The sequence below is a fragment of the Rattus norvegicus genome, chromosome 11 (genome assembly GCF_021556685.1).
Source record: "Rattus norvegicus strain SHRSP/BbbUtx chromosome 11, alternate assembly SHRSP_T2T, whole genome shotgun sequence".
In the NCBI taxonomy this organism is placed as follows: domain Eukaryota; kingdom Metazoa; phylum Chordata; class Mammalia; order Rodentia; family Muridae; genus Rattus; species Rattus norvegicus.
The window spans coordinates 49,586,140-49,611,740 of NC_141544.1; the positions used below are offsets into that span (position 1 = coordinate 49,586,140).

The window sequence follows — 25,601 nt, forward strand, 5'->3', positions numbered from 1 at the left end:
ACCAGAAGGGCTGGATATTCAGTGTGAACTGGTAATTGGTATATTTAGGTGGTCCATAGCCTATGTGACCCTCTGACACCTTTGATGACCACCTACCCCAGGAGCAATAAGACCCTTTATTGTTGGTCATCAAAGAACACAGAACCCAAGGAGACAGTGCTTTAAAGCTTTGCTCGTTGGTTAATGGATGATGGTGATGTCTCAGAGATGGCAGCCAGCAAGGCAGATTGCACCTGCAGGGGGCTTTAATTTTGAAAGGGGCTTCAAGCTATGGCACATGAGGGGGGGCAGGAGGAAGCCAGCAGCCTCAAAAAACTGAAAGGACAGAATTGAGGACCAGAAGTGAAAAAGTTGGACACTGAGGGAGAGTCCTGAGATCTGAGGTGGTTCTATGTGGGTAGTGTTCAGTGAGAAGATCTGCACCCACATGGGAGGGGAAACTCCCCAGGGCAGGAGAGGAGCCACCTGAAAGGCTTTGGGGTCAGAACTCAGCACCCACAAGGACTGAGAACAGTGCCTGCTCCCAACACTAGACATTAAGGCCATGAGCACTGGGTTAGGACATGAGCTAGGAATCGAACAATATGTAGCTTAAGGTTCAACAGTAGTCTAGTCTAGCCTAGGCCACAAGATCAGGAATCGGAAGTGATTACTAGGTAGCCACCACATCTCAGAGCAAAAGTAAAGAATATTTATAGAACTTAGGCTAGCTACCAGTCAAACAAACAGTGCCCTCACTGACATCCAATAGAAATTTGCTGTACAACAGAAGCATAGATGAATGGATAAATAAAATGAGTTATGCTCCGTCTGTGCAGTGTTACTCAGCCACAGAGAAGTATGGAGGATGGCTAAAGGCTACGCTGTTCTGGGTCTTGAAAGTGAAAGGAGCCTACTATAGGTTATCACTTAATGGTCTCTTCAAATGCTCAGGATAGACAATGCATAGCCAGCTAGCAGACAGGTTGTCAGGCGGCAAAGAGAGCAAACAGGTGACGGTTTTTCCTTTTAAGATGACACAATCATTCTCAAGTTAGAGAAAGGTAAGGGGTCACAGGATGTAGTGAACACGTCAAACCCACGGAACCACCTACTTTGAAAGCATTGGATCTATGCTGTGTGAAGGACCTCTTGATAAAGCTGTTACAAAAATACTTGTAGGAATTTCAGAATAAGGAAGTCATGATATATATTTATCAAAAGTGATCCATAATCGATGAGGATTGGTTTTCTGCAAAGTCAGTAAAGTGGTTTTATAATTATCTTACAGCGGATGCTACAGTTTCATAGATAAAAGAGCTTAGATTGAAACGTAAAGGGCATAAAAGTGCTTGTTATACTCAAAAGAAATAGTGCCATTCCACACACATACGGGCAGCGCTATCTAGACCTGGGCAGGTCATAAAAGAAAAAGAAGACATGAAGTTGGGAGAGGAAGTGGGGGAATCTGGGGAGAACCTCAGGGGAAAATGGAGGGCAAATACATTTATTTCATTGTGTGAAATTATCAAAAGATAAAGAAAAATAATAAAGCCCACAGAAGACTAGATTGTTAGCAGATTGACTGTTTTAGGGAAATCTGAAGTATGTACTATAGCATCATAATAGGTTAAACACGGACAGCAAAGACAAGACTGTAGTATAACAGTGCACACCAGCTACAGGGGACTGCCAGTCAAGGCATGGGGTCTGTGTGCTAGTAAAGGAAGGGGAGGGGCTATAGGGAGAGAGTGTAAAGAAACATTGAAAATGTTGCAACCTTGAAATCCAGAGACCCAAGGATCTCAATGAACTTCAGCCAGAAAAATAAACGGATATAAAGAACAGCAAGGCAGATAGATCATAGTCCAACCACTCGGGCGGGCAACAGAAGTAGCAATCCTAAAGACACTCAGGACCTTTGTCGACTAACAAAGGGGCTGACCACAGATGCCATTTCAAAGCCAATCCAAGCTGGATGAAAGTAGGACAAAAATCTTTAACCAAAGGGAAAAACAACCAAACTATACATTCAACATTTCCCAAAGTTAAAAGCAAAACCTTTTCAGATATTTAAAAGACTGGATAACTTTCCTGCACAGAGAAGGGAAAGTGGCCCCATTTGCACAAAGCTGGAGTCCTCATATGCCTGGACACGTTAGCCCGTACAAGCACTTGTCTGCTCTACACTGCCTGCCTCCACCCTACCCCGAACCTCATGTCCTGTCTCCCAGGTCAAGGTTGATTTTCAGATTGATTCTTGGCAAATTTATGACCGAACTTAGAGGCCCAGTGCAAGTGTTTGCCACGTGCAATGTCCCGAGGTGAAGCTGTTGCCAAGTTAACTTTCACCACGTTCAAAGGAGCCAAATGAGATGCTTATTTGGAAAATACTTTTTCCTTTATTTAAATTTCATTAAAGGGTTATTGATAGTTAAAAACAACAGCTTGGCATGGGGTTGTAACCCACAACAATGACTCAGCAGTGGAGAGCAGCAAAGGAAAGCTGTGTGAGTAGCACTGGAAGTTTCTTTACTATAGGTAAAGATGGCCAATGTCACTTGAACGCAAACTACGATAGGGCTGAGTGAGTCTACTCGTAAACCACCGGCATTTCAGCTGGAGGAGGGAAACAAAGCCAGTGAACCCATGCAAAAATTAATCTGGAATCACAAAACACCATTTAAGCCATTCAAAGGAGGCAAGAACAGAGCAAGAAGGATAGGGAGACTGACCAGACATTTAAAACCAAGTAGTACCAATTCCACATCTAACCTAATCACAGCGATAATCACATTAAGCAAATGAGGTTGGGTCCCTGAGTTAAACATAAAGTTATTCCACCTGAGAAGAAAACAACAGCCAACAAAAGAGTAAACAAAATAAAGTATCCTATAGTAACACCACCAAAGTTAATATTACACAAAATAGATTCAGGGATAAAACGTTTTAGGAATGACGGGATAAAGAAGCCAATTTGACACTGGCAAGGAGATCAGCTCACCAAGAGGCTAGAACAGTCTTGAACTTTCATGCACTTAACACCAAGGCTATGACTACATAAAACCAAATTGAAGGAAGACCAGAGTAGGAACACCAGCGTTGTAGACCAAGACAGCTCACTGTTGTTCTGTGAGAAGCCACAAGAAGCAGGTGGGACTGGGGCTGGGGCTGGGGCAGACAGAGGTCATAGCAGCCCCACTTAAGATCCTCACTTCCAAACTCTGTTCTGCTTCTCCACACTCCATGCAGTCCGTTATGAGCAACCAACTCTACGTGGGCTCTCACTGCTGCTCAAGGCTGCAACCACCCTAAGGGGCTGGGTCAGCTGTGAAGGGGGGAAACTAGCACCACTTTTAAACCAGTTTAACAGCATCTTTATTGTCTACCCAATCCTATAATCCCCCAGTGAAAAGTACCAGAGGCTTGTTCACAGTCAGATGCTTAGCTTACAGGTAAATTGTTCTGGACAGACAACCAGAAATGATTAGGCCCCTGTGGGGATTGCTCCGTGGCTGTAGTGCACTCCTTAGTGCAGACTTGGGTAGATATATTGGCATTTCACTGTCCCCATTCCTCTCAAAGCATTCATACCTAGACTTCCAGAAGTTTAGAGGGAATTTGTCTCTTTCCTTTGTAAACCACAATCTGGAGAAGGAAATCCAATCCTGAGACCGTATGGGAGTGCACTGTGTGGAATCCCTAAGGTTTGCTATTGCCAACCTAGCGTGTCAAGCCCTTGGGGATGGGGGGTATCATAACAAAGCCTTTATTTACTGAACATTCAGCATCAACGAAGCATTATACACACAAAGGTTTTCTGTAGTGAACACAGCTTTTAGTTATAACTCAGTCCACATTCTGTCTACGAGGGCTAGTCAGTCTTCACTTCCAAAATATACATTTTACTCATGTTTTGCCCACAGCAGGGAACATGGCTAAATCAGAAATAAAAAAAAAAATCATTTCTTATGCAGCTCTACTTGCTTTACCATTTACAGAAGATTAACCAAGAACCAAGGGCAGAGGGGGAGAAAAACAAGTTTCTATGCATAAGAAAGCCCCTCTGATTGGCATGGCTCTTCTCTAGAAATCAACTGGGAAACAAGAGTTTAGCTATTTAGTATTTCCTAATGGTCCTCGGGGAAGTTGTTCACATAGTATCTTCACCCTTTGACCACCATATATTTTCTTGATTTCTACAATAATTAGACACACTTTTGGGGGAGGGGGTAGGAGGCAAGCCACTCGAACCATTTATACAATTGAGGACTCAGTTAATTTACTTTGGATCTGTAACTGAGTATGTGACTGATATGTCTTAAAATCTGAGCAATAGCCAGAAAGAAAAAGAATGTCTCCAAAGATGTGGCCTACTGAGAGGTGACCAAGGCCGCTTGCTGGTTCTGCTGACTGAGGCTGCTTGCTGGTTCTGGTGAGGACACTTGCTGGCTCTGGCCAGGCCACTTGCTGGTTCTAGTAAGGACACTAGCTGGTTCTGCTGACTAAGGCCTCTTGCTGGCTCTGCTGACTGTGGCCACTTGATGGCTCTGGTGAACTCTATTCACCCATCTCTGGGCTCTAGAAGACAGGCTCAGTAGCAGGCATGTCCCGTTGAGAGGTGACTGAGTGCATCCCTATCTATAGGGAGGAAGCTGTGAGTTCCACGGAAATCCTGTGAACTTGGAATCCAGAGGATGCAGAGTTTAGAGAGCTACACTGGAAATGTGAAGGGTAGCTGTGAGGTCAGGGGCTGGCCCTGCTTGCCACAGGGGAGGGAAGTGTTTCCGGGCCTCTACCACTTCCACGGTGAGGTTAGGTTTTGATACCCATTCATGGGCCCTAGAGGGTCATGGACATCTGGGAGAGGCCTGCAGGGGGACACCTCCAACCGAGGGGTACCTCAGAAATGATGTCATGTTTCTAACTAGCTATGGGTGGTGGATATAACCAGGGTGAGTCCTTTAGAAGAGGAGGCAATGGTTAAGAAAGAAAGGAAGGAGAATAGAAAAATAATCAGAAGCCAATTCAGTGAACAGCTTGGCCAGAACTGTTAGTCCAAAGAGGTAAGCTGCATCTTGATTCTGCAGGAAACATGTTCCATGATATTTTAATATGTGTAATAATAGCCTGAATTTGCACTTCAATCATTTTCTTTCTGTCAGATATCATATTTGCAACAGTCCAGTATCACCCAAGGCAGCTTGCAGAATGTCACATACATTTCTGTCCCTTCTGAATACTGGAGGATGTCCAATGGGAAAAGATGGATTTTATATCTAGATTTTCCCCCAACGCCTCAGTGATAGTTACATCGAAGACTTTGAAATGTAGAAGAGGCTGGAGGGACAGAAAGGAAATCAGGGCTTCCCTATGAAGCATGACAGGATTGAAGGGTAGAGCAGAGTGGGGGGAATTACTATGTAGCATTTCAGGGGTTAATAGATCCTGATGTCAAAAGAAGTATGTGGAGGGGTGGTGGAGGTACTTTACATATTTAATTAATGGTCAGAACTGAAGAGATGGCTCAGTGGTTGGGGCACTGATTGGCTCTTCTAGAGAACTCAATTCCTAGCCCTCACATTGGAGTTCACAGACGCCTGTAGCTCTAGTCCCAGGGGATCAGATGTCCTCTGCTGGCCCCCACAGACACCGGGCGCACACACGGTGCAAATGTGTACATGCAGATAAACCACCGGTGTGCGTAAACCACAACAATCATTTAAGGATCCAGGTTGATACATACATGAACTTGGAACAGTTGTGGATACTTTGGAAGACCAGCGCACGGTCAAGCCAGTTAAGAATTCCAGCATGGATGGGGGAGGGGATCATGAGCCCCCATCCTTGACCGAGAAGCTATCAGTAGGTGATAGCTGCTGGGGGAGGAAGAGCGACTACTGGTGGATTTCCAATGTCCCAGTGGACGGTCCCATTCTCATGCACATGTGTGGGACACTAATTGGGCTCAGTGGGTTTAAATGATATAAAGAAATAGGGGGGAAAGGATACAAAGTTGTGAGGGAGATGTGTTGGAAGGGAGGAGTGAGGCTGGGGATGATACGTTGTATATATCATGAACACCTTAAAGAATGAAAGATGTTTAAGCATCTAAACAGTTTTCTTCCCTTAGATTTTTATCTATTGAGTTTTTAATCCTGAGTTAGGAAGAGTCTAGATTTTCTTACATGCCTGAAGAGTGACTTAATTTTGAACAGGCTGCTGCTGTGATTGGGTACCATGACTGGATGAAATGTAAGTGCTGGGTCCAGGTACATGGCCACTACAGAACTCGTTGGTTCTTAGTGAGAAAGGGGACTACTGCTGTGCCCAGCAAGAGGCTACCGGGGAGTCGGGCTGCTATGGCTCTGCATCTGTCATTTTGTTAGCCGTCTCAGGAAAAGGCTGCTCCCTTTTCACCTAAAGAGCTTGAACATCTTGACTTTACCAGAGTCTAGAATTAAACTATGCTTGTCACCAAGTCACTTTTTGGATGGTGTGAAGCAGGCACTTATGTCCTGGCCCATCAGAGATGGAGAAAGAAGAAAAGGCTGGTATTCTGTCTGAGGTTTCATACTGTAGATTCTCTTCATTCAAATAGTATGGTTATATTTAGCACTGTGGAGCATGTCAAGAATTATGGGACATAGGAGGGCAGCTGTATAAGTCTTCTGGATCCCAGAAGGCTGTGGGATTAGTATATGAAGAAGCCAGTTGGCAGCGAGGAAGACTGGGAACCTTCACTAGGGCAGACAGGGAACAGTGTGTGTGGGAAAACCAGGGCTGTGCAAATGTGTGAGAAAGCACACTATAAAAATAGCCTGTAAAGGTAAGGTGAGGCCAGTTATCTCCCACCTTTCTGCCAGCTCTGGACCCTTCCCCTACCTTGGAAATGCACTTTTCTTTTTTTGTAAAGATTTATTTATTTATTTATTTATTTATTTATTTATTTATTTATTTAATATATATGAGTATATGAGACTGTAGCCGTCTTCAGAAACACCAGAAGTAGGGATCAGATCCTATTACAGACGGTCCTGAGACACCATGTAGTTACTGGGAATTGAACTCAGGACCTCTGGAAGAGCAGTCTGTTCTTAACTGCTGAGCCATCTTGCCAGCCCCTTCACTCTTTCTTCTCTCTCTCTCTCTCTCTCTCTCTCTCTCTCTCTCTCTTTCTTTCTAAAAGGAAAACTGCAATTCCTTCCACACTCCATGTGTCTCTATTCAATTCCTTTAGCTGGGACACAGAGCCTGAAGTCCTAGTGGGTTATGTGGTGTAAGGAATGGATGGAGACTGCCCATTTTCAGTATGAGGTGTGTTCAGACTTTGTCTGAGTTACAGGTGAGTGGGAGACCCTTAGCCGCAGGCTGCACCTGCCTGCCTCAGAAGCAGTCACCTGGTATGTGACTGAGGCCACAAGGGGGGCATCTCCAGCCCCATGAGGTATATTCAGTGTCCTAAACCAATGGGATGACAAAGTGGGAAGGGGCAAGTCTCAGCCTACAGGAGGAGAGGACTTTAGCAATCCTAATGAAGGGCCAAGTGAGACTCCACGGGTGGAACCCGATTTTCCCTTTGCTAGTGGCTATTGATCACAGACAGCCCTTAGGGGTGGCAGCCTGTGTCCACTTCTTCCTCTCACCGTTGGGGCCCTGTCTGGCTTGATTCTGTGTGGGCTTTTGCTTGCTTATTTTGATTTCTGTTTGGGGAGCATGTTGCATGTGTTCTGTGTTTTCTTTTCTTTATTGTGTGTGTGTGTGTGTGTGAGAGAGAGAGAGAGAGAGAGAGAGAGAGAGAGAGAGAGAGAGAGAGAGAGAGAGAGGGGGGGAGAGAGAGAGGGAGAGAGAGAGAGAGAGAGAGAGAGAGAGAGAGAGAGAGAGAGAGAGAGAGAGAACAAAGTTGGATGGGTAAGGAGGTTGATAGGATCTGGGAAGAATTGGGGGGGGAAGGAAAAAAACATGATCAAAATATAGTGCATTAAATTTGTTTCTCAGAAAGAAAAGTTAAAAAGCAAAATAAAAATAATCATTGTCTTACACCTAATCAGCCAGTAGACCATTTTTGTCTTTTCTCTGTGTCAGAGTCCCTTTCTGCAGAATAATGTATTGAAAACTGCTTGAAATTTTTGTCTTATCTCTAGTCGGCTTCACCTGCTTCTGCTTTCCACAGGTAACTACCGGCAGCCCCCGAGCTTTGCGAGGGAACCAGTACCAAAGTTCCGTGTGTTGGCTAGGACAGCCAACTTGTAACACTTGGTTTGGGCTCATGATCATTTAGTGAGTTTATTCTAGCTCCTTGTAGATTCTAGGTTAAGACCGTGATGCAGCACACAGAGGGTTAATTGAGAATGAGGTGTGACAGGGTTCTGAGAAATTCCTACAGGAATCCAGAAATAAGGCCATCCAGAGTTCCCCCTTTAAAACTCTCCCTGTCATAACCGAGGACGCGACTCAATGTTCAGCAAGATGTCTGGGAGTGGAGGGATGGCAGTTCTGTGTGCTTGTTTTAAATATATATATTTATAGCAGAGTTTTATAGGACTTTTGACATGTTTTACCTCCCCAATCCTGTCCAGGCTAGAAAACACAGCCGTCGGGATAAATCCATAAGTTGCATGACGTCCAAGCAACCGCTAATATTTCAACCATTGAAGCTTTCTGTATTTGGGCCTCCTGGGTGGAGTCCTGGATCTCTGTAGAACTGGGCTGTCTGTTCCCTGAAAGACGGTAGAGCTGCCAGAAGGATGTTTCCCTGCACTGTGTCAGTGTCAGTCTTAGGGATGGCCTCTGTTGCCTACCTTCATTCACAGTTAATTCTGGATGTTGCTATACCTCTTCCCTTTTGTGTGTAGGATACGTTTTTTAAAACAGGTAATTAACATAAAGTTAGCTGCATTGAAGAGCATTAGAGTTTTTTGATAGTTCCTTTAGTCATGGATTTTATGGGACAGTTGCTGAACTCATTCCCAAATCTCCTCTACTCTTTAGCTTACTGGAGGTTAGGAGAATCTCCTCACATCACCGGGGCCCTTCTGTAGCTTTACTTTATTATTCTCCTATGGCTTTTCCCTCTGTTCCACCATGGACTCTGCCAGCACTTGGTTACTGAGGAGGGCGCCTTTGCCTCACCCCTTTCTCTGGGCGTTCTTCCCAACCCTCAGCCTTTCATGGGGTCAGCACCCATTGACTAGTGGCTAGAATGTATCAAGGGAATGTTTGTTGAATTAGGTGAGTTTAAAGATGGCCTAGAATTTGAAAGGAAATGCTGTGTGCAGAATAACCGTTGTGCCACAATTTCCTCAGATTGAATTATTGCCCTGTCTGTTGGATGTAAAATTTATCCCACTTAAAAACATGTCAATTAACTTTTTAATGAAAAACCAATTCTATCAAAGAAATTGGGTGCTTCAAAAGGCGTAGCATCTGATAATTAGCTCCTAGTTTCAAACGTCTAGAAAGCTCGGATTTCATGGGTCTGTAGCAGTGACTTAAAAAAGAAAGACAGAAAAGAAAAGCCTCCCCTAAGGCAAAATACAGAAACCAGTAGCTGCTTTAAGGGAGGAGCAGTGACTGTCACCCCCAGAACACAAACATCTTCCTGTTTAGAGGCAGAGAAATGGCCTGTGTTCCAATCAGAATAGGAAGTTAGCTGGACCGATCTGAGATAAAAAAAAATCCTATGTATAATTAATTTTGATATGATCAGCATCATATTTTACCACTTTTCATCTGCAGGAGATGATGATCAGCACAAAGAGCTTCTACAGGAGCCCGAGGCTGCAGGGGCCATGGAGGCTGAGGAGGACATATATGTTGGCAGTGGTATGCCACTGACATTAAAGGCAGGTGTGTCACCCTGGCCCATTTCTGGGTCCCTCTGTGTCTGAGATCACTGGAGCTACTGAGCCATACACATAACTGTTGGTAACTTTCTACAGAACCTTTCAACTACAGCGCATTTGACTTGTTAGACTTTCAAATTTAAAAAAGAATGGCTGTGATACCTTGCAGTGAATTAAACTTAATATTCAGAAAAAATATCAAAGAGACTGCCTAGAATCAAGGTCATTGTCCCATTAGAATCGACATGACAGCTTCTTCCCTGCCTAGATTCTTTCTAACCATATGCCCTCCTTTACTCTCCTGTCTCCACTGTCATAGCACCTGCCACCCTAATTACCTATCTGTCAAAGGTGTACTATTAGTTTCATTTATGGCTGTCACCCATTCAGTGACTTCGACACTAAGAAAGAGCTTAGTGCCATGCAGCTTCTCCCAGAAAAAGAAATCCAGTGATGATTATTCTTAGCAATGACAACAGTCTAGGTAGGCATAATATACAGCACTGAAAAGGGTTAATATGGATTTCCATTATTCTTAATTGAAAAATATTTGCCAGCCACATCTTTCCTTAAATAGAACAATATGCTTGTATTAGGCCAAGCCAAAGAGATCAGATGCTTTCAAAGACAGGATCTTTGAAAGTTGTCAAGGGCCAGTCAAGAGGGCACTTCAGTCAAACGATGGTGATGACCACAGTGTGATAATGGGCAGATGGAACATGTGTAGGGCATAAAGCTATGACCATGCTATGCCAGGACAAGGTTGCCCTGACCCACAGGGTGACAACCAGTAAGAGAGTCCTGACATGGTTCATGAGCTCAGGGGGCAGTGATGCTAATGTAGGGTACCATTTGATTCCTGCTGTTGCAAATAGACCACAGGTCAGGCTAGTGCATGATGGTGTCATTGGCACAATCCAAGCCTCTCTACCTAAAACTTGTTTAAAAATTAAATTGATTTTTAAAAGGCATTCTAGCCCGTGGGCAATAGAGGAAGCTGTAGGAAATGAATGTTCAGGTTAGAATACAGAGATTCTAGGCTGAGTACAAACCACACTGAAGAAGTAATGTTGGAAGCCTATCTCACAGGCTGGATGAACTATCTCATGATCTTGGGCTTCAGAAGAGTTTTCCTAGGCTTGCGTCTCCACAGACGCCATTGGCATACACACTTCATTCTTGACTCTTAAATCGTAAAATTGGGTTTGGGAATCCCACAGCCAAGGTAATCCCTACCCTCCTGGTTCAGGTCACCAGCATTCTTCTGACCTATCATGGCAAATGTGTACTTCAACAATGTCTAGAGACAGCAAGGGCCACTGATGACAATCTTAAAACTATAAAACAGACTCTGCAAAACATTGATTGGCTGGATTTTTGGGAGAAATTATCTTTTTGTTAGTTTATTTGTTGTTTGTTTGTTCATTTTTTGAGACTGCATATCATTATGTAGTCCCGAATGGCATGGGACTGGCCATGTAGACCAGGTTGGCTTTGAACTCACAGAGATCTGCCTGTTTCTTCCTGTCCTTGTCTCCTATGTGCTCCCACAATGCTTGGCAAGTAGTCCATCTCTGAAGGATGAGTTTTGAGTTAAAACACGTGGCTAGGGATACAGCTCAGTGTGTAAAACTCTTGATGCACAAACATGAGAACACAAGTTCTAATTTGCAGCACCCACATAAGGCCTGTTCATGTAGTACCTACAATCCCAACACTGGGACACCTTAGTAAGTAGATCCCAGGAACTCACTGGCTAGCCACTCTAATAGTCTAATAAGGCAGCCTAGAGTCACTAATCATCTAATAAAAGATCTCTAGGTTTAGTGGGAGACCTTGTCTCACAAAGAAAGAATAGGTAAGGTGGAGGAAAACAGATACCTTACATTGACCCATGTCGTCCACAAGTGTGCCCGCATGTGTGCATGCGCACGCGCGCGCGCGCACACACACACACACAGACACACACACAGACACACACACACATGCGTGTGCACATGTACACACAGGTAGACACACATGCACACACTTGCACACCTATACATGCATGTACACATAACACCTATACATGCATGTACACATAACACATACATGTTATAGCATGAAAGTGTAAAGATGACTTAGAATCATATCCATTAGAATTAAATATGTAGCATGGAGGAATTTTCAAGGAAGCTTCCAGAATACAGTTCCCAAGAGTTTTTATAAATCAGAATTGTTTTCTTATCGCTGGTATGCTTATGTGTCCTTGCTTCTATGAAACATTTCCAGGTTTCCTATAGCCCTGTGATCAGTGGAAAGATGCTAAAGGTTAGAGCTAAGTGTATTCCCATGAGTACAGAGGACCCAGCAGATGTCTGTACCAAGAAGAAAACTCAACAAAGGTCTTACGAGCTTGGTAAATTACAGATGTATAAATGAAGCACAAAGACCTATTCTTCACATGACTTTGGATATCAACATAATTTCTAGATTTGCTGTCTGAAAACAAAGGGACCCACAGGTAGGTCACTGTGGGAGAACAAAGGAGTGATTCCATGCCAGGCATGGAAAGGTTCGGGCATGTAGCCTTCAACTTTTGGGTGTAGAAGGCACCCAGTATCTGCAGAATGCTTTCCTGCTTGGTGAAGAAAAGTCACTATTCAGTTCAGCCTCCCTTGGATGACTCAAAGCCACAATCTATAAAACTTACACACTCAGGCAGCCATCTCTTAAGTATCTCAGAGACTAACAGTGCCTCCTCTACTTGAGAAGCTGAGACATGCCCATGGGGAGCACTGTTGAGTAAAGACTGAGCTGTGCTTATGGGGAGCACTGTTGAGTAAAGGCAGAGACATTCCCATGTGGAACACTGTTGAGTAAAGGCTGAGACATGACTATGTGGAGCACTGTTGAGTAAAGGCTGAGACATGCCTATGTGGAGCACTGTTGAGTAAAGGCTGAGACATGCCTATGTGGAGCACTGTTGAGTAAAGGCCAAGCTATGCCCATGTGGAATTCCGTCTTACTTATTATTCTACTGCTGGACAAAGTGTCGTAGCTGAGGCAACATAAAAATTGAAGTGTTAGTTAAAGGTCAATGTTCCCAAGGGTTAGAGCCCATGATCATCATGGTAGGGAGCATAGCTGCAGGCAGGCAGGCATGGTGCTGGAACAGTAGCTGAGGGCTTAGGTCTTTGTCAGTGAGGAGAAAGCTGAGGGAGGGGGGTAACAGAATGGCTGCGAACCTCATTCCCATTGACACAGCTTCTCTAACAAGGATATACATTTCCAAATCCTTCCCAAGCTGTTCCATGAACTGGGGACTGAGCATTTAAATATATGAGTCTGCAGGGCCATTCTCATTCAAACCGTCACATGCACTAAAGCACACAGTCAACGCCATAGCACTGTGGGTTTGACATCATTGCTAGGGGAACACTGAGGCTCATGAGGTTGACTTCTCAGGAGAGACAAGGGGCTTCAACTAGACGATGCTGGCCAGCTGTGCTGTCTCTATTTCAGATTCAGTTAAGTAAAGGCTGCAGTAGGATATCTCTTGCACAAGGCACTCATTAGAAGTGACTGGTATAGATATTATTTATTAAAATGTACATCGCTGAAGGTAGGGGCCAGGGCCATCATTTACAAAGATTCTGCAGGGAGAGAACTCCCAGGGTGCCATGTGCTTAGTAGATATACTTCCTCTGCTTAGCATCCTTGTGTTTGTGTGTGTGTGTGTGTGTGTGTGTGTGTGTGTGTGTGTGTGTGTGAAGTCTGGGTATATATATGTGCATGTGTGTGAATGGCACATGTGTTTGTTCAGGCCAGAGGTCAACTTTTGGTGGCGGTCTTTGGGAGCTCTTTTATTTTTGTGAAACTGTCTGTCATTAGGACTTAGTGCTTGGCCTTTACACTAGACTGGTTAGCCCCTTGGGATCTTCCTGTCTCTATCTCTCTATAACAACCAATTCTGCAAATACAGATCCATACCATTACCCAGATTTTTACCCGAGTGTTGGGAATCAAACCTCAGATCTTCAATTGCTTTACCAATTCAAGTTCTCCCCAGATCCCCAGATCCACATCCCTGTTCCTGTTCCTGACTTTCCAGGAAGCAGTGTTAGCCCTCACCTGTGCTCCTGCACTGCAGGGTGCTGTACTTTGATGGGACCCATTGATGGGTCGTCCTTGGCTCCCATCACAGAACAGAGAGGCCTGTCCTGGCACTTTCTGCCATCCCTGGAATTTCTATATACATGCTCTGATGGCACATAAGCTGGGGTCCTTCTGGGTGGGTAAGATTATATCTGATATCTGGCCAGTGATTTCTGGGGAACCATTTAATTCCCTCATCGATCTTTCTGGACTTTCATTTCCTCTTTTATAAGATCATCCCTGGGTGTTTTCTGAAGTGACTGTAATATACAGCTGAGTTGATATCAGCTCACAATGTCCCTGAGCATGGAGAGAAGAAAGCCATTTGTTGGTACAGACTGTCAATGCTTCTACTGAAGCATGAGTCCAGAGCCTGGCTCAGTGCGTGGCGTAGGGAGGTGTTTTATTCGTTCCTGCATTTGTTAAACAGATGAATTGATGATTTGTTAATCTGCCAATTTGATAAGGAGCGATAGACAAGTAATCAAATCTAAGTCTAGATTCTAGTTGGAAGATAAGACCGTGGTTAGAATATTAACAACCCCAGGAAACAGGAATGGTGGGGCAGCGAGGTCGAGCTGGGTCCTCCGTATTGGAAGTACAATACAGGTGGCCGCTTGCTCAGGATGTTAGTATTTAGGAAATCAGACAAATACAAGATGGAACCCATTGCTGGGGTGGCTAGATATATCATATACCCTACTGTTGTTATTCTAATAAATTAGCTAAAGTGTTACACTGACTCCTAGTAGCTTATTGTGAGACTCGTAGACTAAGGCATATCTCAACCTTCATCAGAGGAGTTATCTTCTTGCAGGAAACGTTGATTAACACAGATTCACAAACTGGACAGTGTGTACAGAAGGAGACACTGCAAGGTGTCCAGCCCTAAATGGGATGTCTGTACCACACTCAGTCCTCCCGAGGCTCGGATCGCCATGGAAAGGAGGCCAGAGAGACTTTAAAAGTCAGAGGTGGTTGATAATTGTAATGAAACCACGTTTTCTCGACATGAGCTGACAGTTGCCCATATGAATTTGTAGCATTTGGGATAGCATGCAACCTAAGACAGACAAAAATCCTAGCACAAAGTCCCATCGTCATCTGAGGAGCTAGTGACGATGAGTAGCTGCTGAGAGAAGGAGAGTCAGTCTTTGCTAAAAGTGTGGCCTCTGGTAGGTAGATCACATTGTAGGGGCTGGGCCCACACCCAAGAGTATCTGGAGCACAAATGGAACTCAATGCATTTTTTTTTAAAAAGAGGGCAGGAAGTTGAGTGGGTAGGGAGGAAGGAAGTAGATCTGGAAGGAGTTGGGCTGGGGAGCAAATACGATCAAAATACATTATATACAATTCTCAAGGAATTAGTACAATAATTAATACAATACTTCTTAAAAAGGTTGTCAGGGTTAGATATAAAAATGTGGACTTAGCTTCAGGTGATAGTAAAATTGTGATAACAGAACCAGTGGATACTGGGAGATGGGGAAGAACACAGGAAGGGTAAAGAGAGAATGTTGGGACACAGCTACATCACAGAGCACTGCTCTCAGTGAAGCTGGAAGCACACTGGGAAGAGGAAGTGGGGTTCTACTGTGAGCCCAGGGAGGCTGCTGCGAGAGGCACAGTGGACACGGACACTCATCACTACCATCCTAGGGGTCACTTAGATACCATTAGACACTGTTCTCTGAAGCCCTGCCCATGTCCTCTGAATGGGGAAAGCCTCACTGCCTGAAGTCAGCTGAGGGCTAGCCTTGGCTCCTGCAGGAATTGGGTAACATTTTATATTGGAACTTTTAAAAAAGGCTACCACAAGGACCTGGACTACCTCCCTGGTGGGTGTTTGCCTAGAATGTAGGAAGCCCTGGGGTTGTTTCCAGCACATTGGGAGGGGTGGATATGGGAACCAAATCAAGGGTGTTCTCAGCTATATAGCAAAGCTGAGGCCAGCTTGGGTATATGAGCCCTTTGCTCAAAATAAAAAACAAAACAGAGCCAAAATATTATATCTGAGATGCTAACAATTGATGGGACACATGGCTCAGGGATGACATAATTTTAGTGCTTTTGATATTTATTCTTTATCATTGAGAAATTTCTGCCACTTAATTTCACATTTCTGAACTTAGTATTATGAAGTAGAGGGCTTCTATAGCTTAGTGATTTTTAATGTATCTTTCACAGATAGACTTTATAGATAGAGGAATCTTAAGGAAAAATGCAGCTTGGTTACTTTCTAGTCTGAGACTTTAAGAAATTTCTATGTTGCTTTATGTGCACCACCTGCCTGCGTGGTGCCCTCGGAGGCCAGAAGAGGGCATCGGATCCTCTGGAACTTGAGTCATGGGTGTTTGTGAGCCACTATGTGGGTGCTGAGAATCAAACCTGAGACCTCTACAAGAGAAGCAAGTGCTTCCAACCACTGAGCCACCACTCTAGCCCGTAGTACAAGACTGTCAAAAGTTACCACTATTCTTTGGGGTTTTATTTTTCATTATAGTGTTTGAATCATCATCATCAATCATCATCAATCATCATCATCAATCAATCATCATCAATTATCATCATCAATCATCAATCATCATCATCAGTCATCATCAATCATCAATCATCATCAATCATCACCATCACCACCATCATCATCAATCATCATCATCATCAATCATCATCAATCATCAATCATCATCAATCATCAATCATTGTCATCGTCGTCGTCGTCATCATTGTTGTTGGTGTTATATAGTTGACATCCTGAGGTTCCAATTACATGAACTTGGGGGCTGTGCTATCATCCTCTCTGGTTGGGAGGTTCTCTACTGTCTTGGTATACTTTCTGGGCTTTTGAGGTAAGAAGAATCTTTTATTAGCTCTGCTTTTAGACAGCCAGAGAACAAACCTTGTTAATTTACAGTTAATGCGATATGTCTGGCGACATCCAAGGTCTGTGGCAATCTTGTCTTTTGCAAGTCTGAACTGGGAGAATAGAGTGGCTTAACTGCCTATTGTTAATTGGGTGTTACATGTATTGGAGAACAAATTTATCTCTTTTTAAGGAGGTCTTAGTGGGAAACAGAGCTGTGCTAGAGAACTTGGGGGGTGGGGGAACATCACCGAGGAGCTGCGCCAAGGGACTCATAAAAGAAGATCAAATTAGAGGGCACACCATGTCCTGATTTATCTTCCCATGTTCTACATTCAACTATGAAATCATTTCCAGGGGGGCAAAAAAACACCAGACTGAGGCACAAGGAAAATGACCAGAGCTTGTGCTGCCCTCTGCTGTTCATCATGACACATAGCAGACATGTTCTTGTCTCCAAAAGGAAATGAACTTTCTGATTGGCATCCCCAGTGCTAGAAGCTACTAAGAATGCTACTGGAGGAGAAAAGCATTATAACTCTCACCTAGTTATGAGCCCTGTGAGCTACACTACCAACCTACCTGTGAGATATGCCCACTGAGGTAATAGTGGTACAAATGTCATCAAAGTAAGAAGCCACTTGATGAGATGGAACCCACATCTGATATTGTTGATGAGGCCAATAATGTGAGATTAGACATGTCACGGGTCCTGAAAGAACTTACTACTGTTCCGCTAAGTTAACACAGCAATGAAACCACCCCTGAGGACATATTTTATACCCACAGGATGCTGCAATGTTTAACCTCCATCAGGTGGTTTCTGTGCACCACCTTTCTGCGTGGTGCACTCGGGGGTCAGAAGAGGATATCAGATCCTTTGGAACTTGAGTCATGGGTGTTTGTGAGCCACTATGTGGGTGCTAAGAATTGAACCTGAGACCTCTGCAAGAGAAGCAGAGAAGTTGAACGTCATCCAGCTAAATAATAATTAACACAGAGATTCACAACTGGACAGTGTGCAGGGAGTGGGAGACTATGGAGCCCCCAGGCCTAGATGGACTGTCTTTATCAAATCCTCCCTTCAGTGTTCAGAGATCTATGTGGGACAGGAGGAGGAATGACTGTGAGAGGCAGAGGGGTGGATAACTCTAAGGAAACAGAGTCTTCCAGACACAACGAGGCTGATGCACATATGACCTCACAGAGACAGTGGCAGCACACACAAGACCTGCTGCACAGGTTCAAGAGCCAAAAATCCAAGGGTGGGGGAGGGGAGGTAGGCATGAAGTCCAACTAAGAAACTATTTGCAATTATAGCTTCTCAGAAAGAGAAAGTCTGTTACCTTTAGGGTAGTGCCACTGGATATATCAACCACAAAAGCCCTGCTTCACGTGCATGTGTGTGTGTGTGTGTGTGTGTGTGTGTGTGTGTGTGTGTGTGTGTGTGTGTGAGAGTGTAGAAGGAGGTCTTGAGAATCTGGGTGGAGTTGAGAGGAGGTCAAAAATATAATCAATATAGTCTATGAAAAAAATTTTAAAAAGAAGACTTAAGAAACTAAAAAGAAAAATGCTTTCTTTTAGTAATGTATAGTTTCTTATTAATTCTTGTTAACATGGACTAACTCTTTATAAGGGCTCACCCTCTGATCTTGATCCATAAAGATATGGTTAATCATCTTTGTTTTAAGCAAGCAGGTCGTGGCCACACATAGGAAGGGAGAGGCATGGCTGTGAGGTGGAGAACCCACCTTCAGTTTGCTTCACTTTGTGTTGTGGGCAACATGGGACTGCTGGCCCTTCCTGCAAAACTTGGTACCTTGTGGCCATCATAATTTATACCTGTAGTGAGATTTTATTCTCCTTTTTCATTTCTTGAGACAATATCTTCCTATATATCCCAGGCTGGCCTTGAATTTATGATTCTCCCATCTCAGACTCTCTGGTGCTGGAACTGGAAGCACATACCACAACACCGGCCTTTTATTTTGTGTGTGTGTGTCTGTGTGTCTGTGTGTCTGTGTGTCTGTGTGTGTGTATGCTCATACACTCATAGGACAAAGGTCAACCTTCAGTGTTAATCCTCAAGTGCTATCTACTGTCCGTGTAGATTTCTTAAGTCAGAGTCTTTCATTGGATTTAGGACTTGCTGGTTAGGCTAGCTGGCCCACCAGTGAGCCCCAGGGATATGCCTGTCTCTTTCTCTCCAACACATACAGACATGTTCTATGATGCCTAGCTTTTGCCATGGCTTCTTGAGATTGGCTTGGGGTCTTTGTACTTTGGCAAGTACTCTACTGACAGAGCCACCTCTCTGGGCCCTGTTGTACACTCAGCATCGTTGGCACATATGTACTATAAGCAACTATTACTAAGCCGGGCTGGCATTCACATTTAGAGGCATGGAGCAGTCTGAGGCAGCGAGAGGCAGCTGGGAAGGGGAGGGGAGGGTGTTCTCTGAGCCCCTGCCAGTGTCCTTTGGCTTGCTGTCATCAAAATAACGAAGCTTACAGCTTTCAGGAAATGGATGAATGAGTGAACGGGGGCTGGATGGAAATAAGGAAGCAGTTTGAGTGGACGGTGAATGTTCTGCCAATCAGAGGTGATTTTCTCTCTCTTTCCTTTACAGAATTTTAAACACGTTGGGACCAGTGCTAAAGCCAGGAGCTATGGTGATGCTATTCATGCCCTGCCCTCACAGAGAAATGCAATGGCAAGCAAGTGTTCTGTTCCCTCATGCTGGAAGGCTAGCTTTATTCTCTGAGATCTGAGGAAGGGGCTCAGTGGCTGGCAACAGCATACCTGACAGATAAAGAACCCACAGTTTGGATTCCAGCTCTGACAGTCCTGGATTTAAACCTGTACTTCATGGCAGAGGTGGGGGCCAGTGCACATGGAATACACCTATGTCTGTGTCAGCAGGGTCTGCAGCTGCCCTGGACACAAACAAGTGCCCTGGCTCCTGCCCACTCATGCTGTCTCCATACCAGACTTCCATACTCCAAGAGAGTCTGGATTTGGGAAACACATCATCACTTTAATGAAAGGACTAGCAAATGGGTTGGTTATATACTTCAGTCTTATGGAAGAAGGCAGTTCTGACCCTTGCCTTGAGACATTAGGCTCCATGAAACCAGCCAGTTGCAATGGGACAAAGTCTATAGGATTTTGATGGAGGTCCATAGGGAGAGAAAGAGTAGTCCCTGCCTTCAGTCCCTGCCTTCAGTCCCTGCCTTCAGTTCCTGCCTTCAGTTCCTGCTCTGGCTTTCCTTGGTGATAGACAGTGACTCAGAAGTATAAGCCAAACAAACATTTTCCCTCCTCAAGTTGCTTCTACTCTCAGTGCACATCAATAGAAACCCCACCAGGACCCTGTAGCACATAGACCCAGCCAGACTGGTTGTCCACTAGGTTCCAAAGACAGGACGATCTCTGCCTCTCCAGAGTGGATATTACTTGTGTTGCTACACCTTGTGTTTTTGTGGGTACTGGGGACCAAAACCCAGGCCCCTGTGCTTGCTCAAAACCACAGCTGAACCACTTCCGTAGCCCGACTGCATGTTTTTATGTTTTATGGCAGGAACAGGAGACACAAAGATGGACTGGGCATGATTCCTTCATTTTGACAGTGCCTTAAAAATCTCCATGAAAACACTGTAAATCTGAATCGCTATTTTTATATTTTCCTTTCTCCAAAATTCCCTCTTTTCTGATATGCCTCGGTATCTGCCCATGGGGAGTTTAAGGCGGTAGTTCCTATCCCGCATCTCAAGCTGGAGTGAGAGATAACAAATGGTCCGTATTCTGACCTCAGCGCCTTCGCTAGGCCTGCTACTGCTGTTGTGGTGGGCACAGGTCCCCACTGTCTTGCTTTGCACAGCAGAGGGTGTAGCCCTGTAGTCTTTCTCAGTGTGGGATAGGGCAGGGAGGGAGGGTGGGCAGGAGCATGTGGGTGAGAAGGAAGGAGGGAAGGAGTTCATTTAATGCAGAGCCTAGCAGTGCAATCAATAGGTGCTGTCCACTGACTATCAATTAAGGCACAATTAGGGCCTATGCACTCCGAGTTTGATAGGCCGCTGGCAGTGCCTGGGAAGCTACCAGATAAACAATGGCTCTAGGCGACCGCATCCTGGGTAACATCCCTGGTAATAAAGCAGGAGTCTTCTGGAGTGAGGTGCAAATGAGGACTTTGCTTCGCATGTGGAGACAACATGACAAGAAGAAGCACAATGAAGGCCGAGTGGGCGGGAGTGCGGGAAGAGCATCTGCAGTGAGGTCCTGGGAGATGCTGGGAAGGCGATCGGTTATTCCACACTTACTGTGGGGTAGGGGTGGGAGCAGAACACCGTGTACTTCCGAATGATGCCATTCAGCTTGAGCGGGGGCAGCCAGGACACAAAGACCATGGAGGCCGAGGCTGCTGCTGCCTTGACACCAGCAGGAGGACCTGGAACTGGAAAATCCAGGGTTAGTCACGGGGTGGAATGGTGGAATGTAGACTCCCATGGCTGCCCAGGTGACACTCCCTCCCCCAGTGACTGTTCCAGTGGCCTAGCCCCTCTCCAGGTTCAGCTCTTTGAAGACCAATGTCAAGGGTCTCGATGTGTCCTCATAACTGAACCCTATCCATACACTGAGCCCTAAGCCTGGTGGTTCCAGATGTCACTGTATTCGGAGATAGGATCTTTAAAATGGCAGCTAAGGCACTGATCATTGAATGCCCAGTCACAATTGGGACATCCATATCACTTCCTCCGAGGCTTGAGGAAATTGGGGAAGACAGAGAAAAGAGCATAAGACCTGGCAGACAGGCTGAGGTCCCTTTTAAGAGGGACTAAGGGCTAGAGACAGGGGATATCAGACTTCTTTGACGTGTCAGAATCTTCCTGCCGTCAAGTGAACTGTCATGCTGTGAGGGGTTGGGGGGAATGAGGGTAGGGTGAGGGCTGGGGATGAGGATGAAGGTGAGGGTAGGACTGAGGGTTGGTACTGAGGGTTAGGGATGAGGGTGAGGGTGAGGGTTGAGCATAAGGGTTGGGGATGAGGGTGGGTTGAGGGTAGGGGTAAGGATTAGAGGTGAGGGTTGGAGGTGAGGATTGGGGATGAGGGTGAGGATGAAGGTGGGGTGAGGGTTGGAAATGAAGATTGGGGATGAGGGTTGGGGATGAGCATGAGTGTGGGGTGGGGATGAGAGGTGAAGAGTATGACAGGACACACAAAGCTGTTTATTGACTCACATAAGCTGCACAGACACATCCCTATATTCTGAGGTCTTAGAATTCTAGGCAGGGCTGATAAACCCACAGGGCACAAAGTATCCAGTTCCTATTGAAAGGCAACCTGATGGGTGGCTGTGCGAACACACACACGCACGCATGCACACACGCACGCACGCACGCACACACGCACGCACACGTCCACCAAGTTATGGCCACACATAGGCATACTCTCGTGAAGGTCTGAATGAACGATGTCCCCCTAAAGCTCACTTTGTGAACGCCTTGGTTCTCAGTCGGTGTCTCTGCTTAGAAACGTTATGGAATGTTGCAGGTGGGCTTGCTGGAGGGAACACATCTCTTTGAGAGTTTACAACTCACCCATCCTCTCTTCTCCCTCTCTGCTTCTTGTATGACCAGCCAGCTTCCTGCTTCTGCTCTGGGGATTCCCTGACTGCTGCTTTGCCTATCTCACCATGTCAGGCTCCATTGTTTTCTGAGGCCATAAACCAAAATGAACCCTTTCTTTCTTAAGTTGCCTTTGCCTGGTTTTTATCACATCATTGGAAAAGCTCTCGATGCTTTCTGGGCTAAGCAAAGCTCAGGCGGATGGGTAGTCAAGGGGTTCTCTGGATTCTTATGCTAGTTTTTATTTCTTTTTAACCCTCAGTTTTACCTCCCATCTATCTTGCCAGAGAAATGCTTCACACACCACATAGGGTGGACACAGAGATCACACATTCCATCTACCGTTGGCCCCAGACACACGCTCATTAATGATATGCTTAGTAAATATTTAAATTTAAACAGAGCTGGCTCTGTGTACACATTTACTGTGTTTACTTTTTCATAGAGGGATGGAGGTTGAGTCCAGTGCATGCCTCAGAATGAAAATCGTTACTGAAAATTAATACATTATGTTTTCCCCTTGTGTGGCAAGGCTTGGGCTATAGATTGGGCTAATAAGACTGGTATTAAGATTCTACAGATGTTTTAGAGTCCAGAATTCTTTGTGCTCAAGAGAGTAAAGCTGCATAGCAAGTCACCTCTTACGCTCTTGCGGCAATGGCAGATGTGTGTGCTTTGAGTCCTGATTCAACAATTCTCAGCCCGATGATGATGGCCATGGACACAGAACTACAATTTATGGGTCTGAGACTCCAGGCTCGGACCTTTGGAATGACCACACGTTTACCACAGGCCCGAGATCATGTCTATGGACCTAAGTATCTTAGGGACAAGAGAGTTGTTTTTTAAACAGCCACCCTACGCAAACATTCATTTATATTAGTGGGTTTTTAATGGAGGTTGGCATGCACAAGACTGATTTTGTTTGTTTGTTTGTCTACTCGACACGAACAAGGGCCATGTGGGAAGAGGGAACTTCAGCTGAGAGAATGCCTCGGGTTGGTCTGTGGGGAAGACGGTGGGGACATTTTCTTGATCAGTGATCGATGCAGGATAATCCAGCCCACTGTGAACAGTGCTGCCCTTGGGCACTGGGTCTGGGCTATATAAGAAGGCAAGCCCTGAGGAGCAGGAGGTAAGCAGCAATCCCTGTGGCCTCTGCTTCAGATCCTGCCTCCAGATTCCTGCCCTGACTTCCCTCAATGATGGGCTGTGATGAGGAAACTGAAATAAACCCTATCCTCCCCCAGCTGCTTCTGGTGATCTTGTTTTAACAGAAAGCAAACCAGGACATTGTCATTTCTGAATTACTGAATCTTTTGTGTGTCCTTCTTTCCATCCAGTCTTTGCTCCGTCTCACTCAGAAATGGCAACTTATCTTACATAAACACTGACTTCCGATTCTGGGTTCCCTTTGACCCACAGCACCAGGACGAGGGGAATTCTCCGCCCTCCTCTGTAGGGTCTCTGAGGGTTTGATCACAGCCAGTCATTTTCCAGTATACTTCTAGATATGAAAGCAGAGACCAGAGCACAGGGGGGTTTGACCTTAGGCCTCAGGGTCAAAACTACGGTTTCTAAAACTAGATGACCAATTAAAAATTGATTGTTCAGGATTTCCAGATGATGAGAGCTGTGGAGACTCCTGCCTTTCTATTGGACTTCCATAAATTTTCCTGAAAAAATGCTGATGTCAGATCTTAATGCTTCAGGCAAATCTTCTTAAATAATTTCAGAGATACCTGTGTCACCAGTTAGTGATGGAAAAATATTTCCCACTGCTCTGAGGGAAGAGGGAGCAAAGAGCGAATGTGTGGTGAGGGGCCAGCAGCCTTCTTTATGCAAGTTTGAAATATGGTTACCTAACTTCTGTTTCCACACATTCCTCAGTATGGCCATACTGAGGGTTGTAGCATATGGCCATACTGAGGGTTGTAGCATTTGGGTTCCCAGTTGTTCTGAGAAAGTAAGGCATTTGGAGTCCTGTGGGTAGCAGGGCACAGAACCAGCATCCATACACCTCTCTACCCCATCTTACAATTAAACAACAGCTCTTATCACTAGGACAGCTTTGTGGATGCCTCAAGGCATGAGCAAACTTCCTCAGGACACTGCATTTTGACTTTGTATTTCCTGAAATGAGCCAGTGTCTTTGAGTAGAACCAGCCGACAGCTGTGCACATCTTTAGGAGAAGAATGGCCTGGGTGTTCTAGAGAAAAAAACTGAGGCCAGGGAGGACTGACCACTGTGCAGACAATTCGGTATGAGGAGGCCTGGAGGGTTGGTTGAATACCACAAAAGGTGGGTGGATGGGATTGTGGAAGAGACAGCTGGGCCTGGCTCCCTGAGGGGAGCCCAGGGTGAGGGTGTGGAACCCTCTGGATGTCTCCTGATCAGGATGATAATAGGCAAGGGGTGGGATGGAGAAGAACAGGTAACATCCTGTTTGAGGCTCCAAACTTCCCTTCTAAGGGTGCATGCGGGTTGGAATGGAAGAACGGCATGCTTGGGGGTTTACACAGCTGCGAGAACAGAGACACCAAACTTGCCACTACCAGACACGGGCCACAGAGAGGGCTCTCCTTCCTAACCTGTCCCACTGCCTGGGCAGGAAGATAAGTAAGTTCAGATCAAGTCTACACAGTGCGGTAGTGTCCCGGGTCAGCCTGTGTCTGGATGGTTCTGGAAATCCTTGGGCATTCATTTGATACTGGTTACTTCTTTCTTCACAGAATAACTGTCTTTTTCACTGCTGCTCTGCTGTGCACTAAAGCCCACACTGCTCCTCACACAGCCCGGACAAGGAAACGGGGCGGGGGTTCGTTAAAATAATGAAAACGGCAGTCCAGCTTGTACGGAGCACCAAGGGCTGGTCTGGAGCCAGATGGGAGTTGAGACCTACTTAGTCAGCACGAATCCTTATAAGAATGCATAAAAACGAAATGTCATGAAGCTTTGAATTCAAGCCTTTCTGGAGTGACCCAAGTCATGTGGAGTAAGACTTAGGCCAGTTCACAATTTTGAAGTAAAAGAGCTCACTCTGGCAGTAATTAAAATTATTTGAACAGAGCACAAAATGGTGCAGCAGGCATGAGGGTCCTGGGACAAAAGGTGGTTTTTGGTTGAAACAAACAAACAAACAAACAAACAAA

General features: G+C 45.2%; 1 protein-coding gene across 7 annotated transcripts in view; it reads right to left on the minus strand.

The window, feature by feature from the left end:
* The window catches only part of Dscam (DS cell adhesion molecule), a 578,367-nt gene that overhangs the window by 67,914 nt on the left and 484,852 nt on the right, over nt 1-25,601 (minus strand). For all 7 annotated transcript variants that reach the window (XM_087575369.1, XM_087575370.1, XM_087575373.1 and 4 more), the window contains 1 exon segment: nt 21,144-21,277. In XM_087575369.1, the coding sequence (XP_087431495.1) occupies nt 21,144-21,277 (134 nt within the window).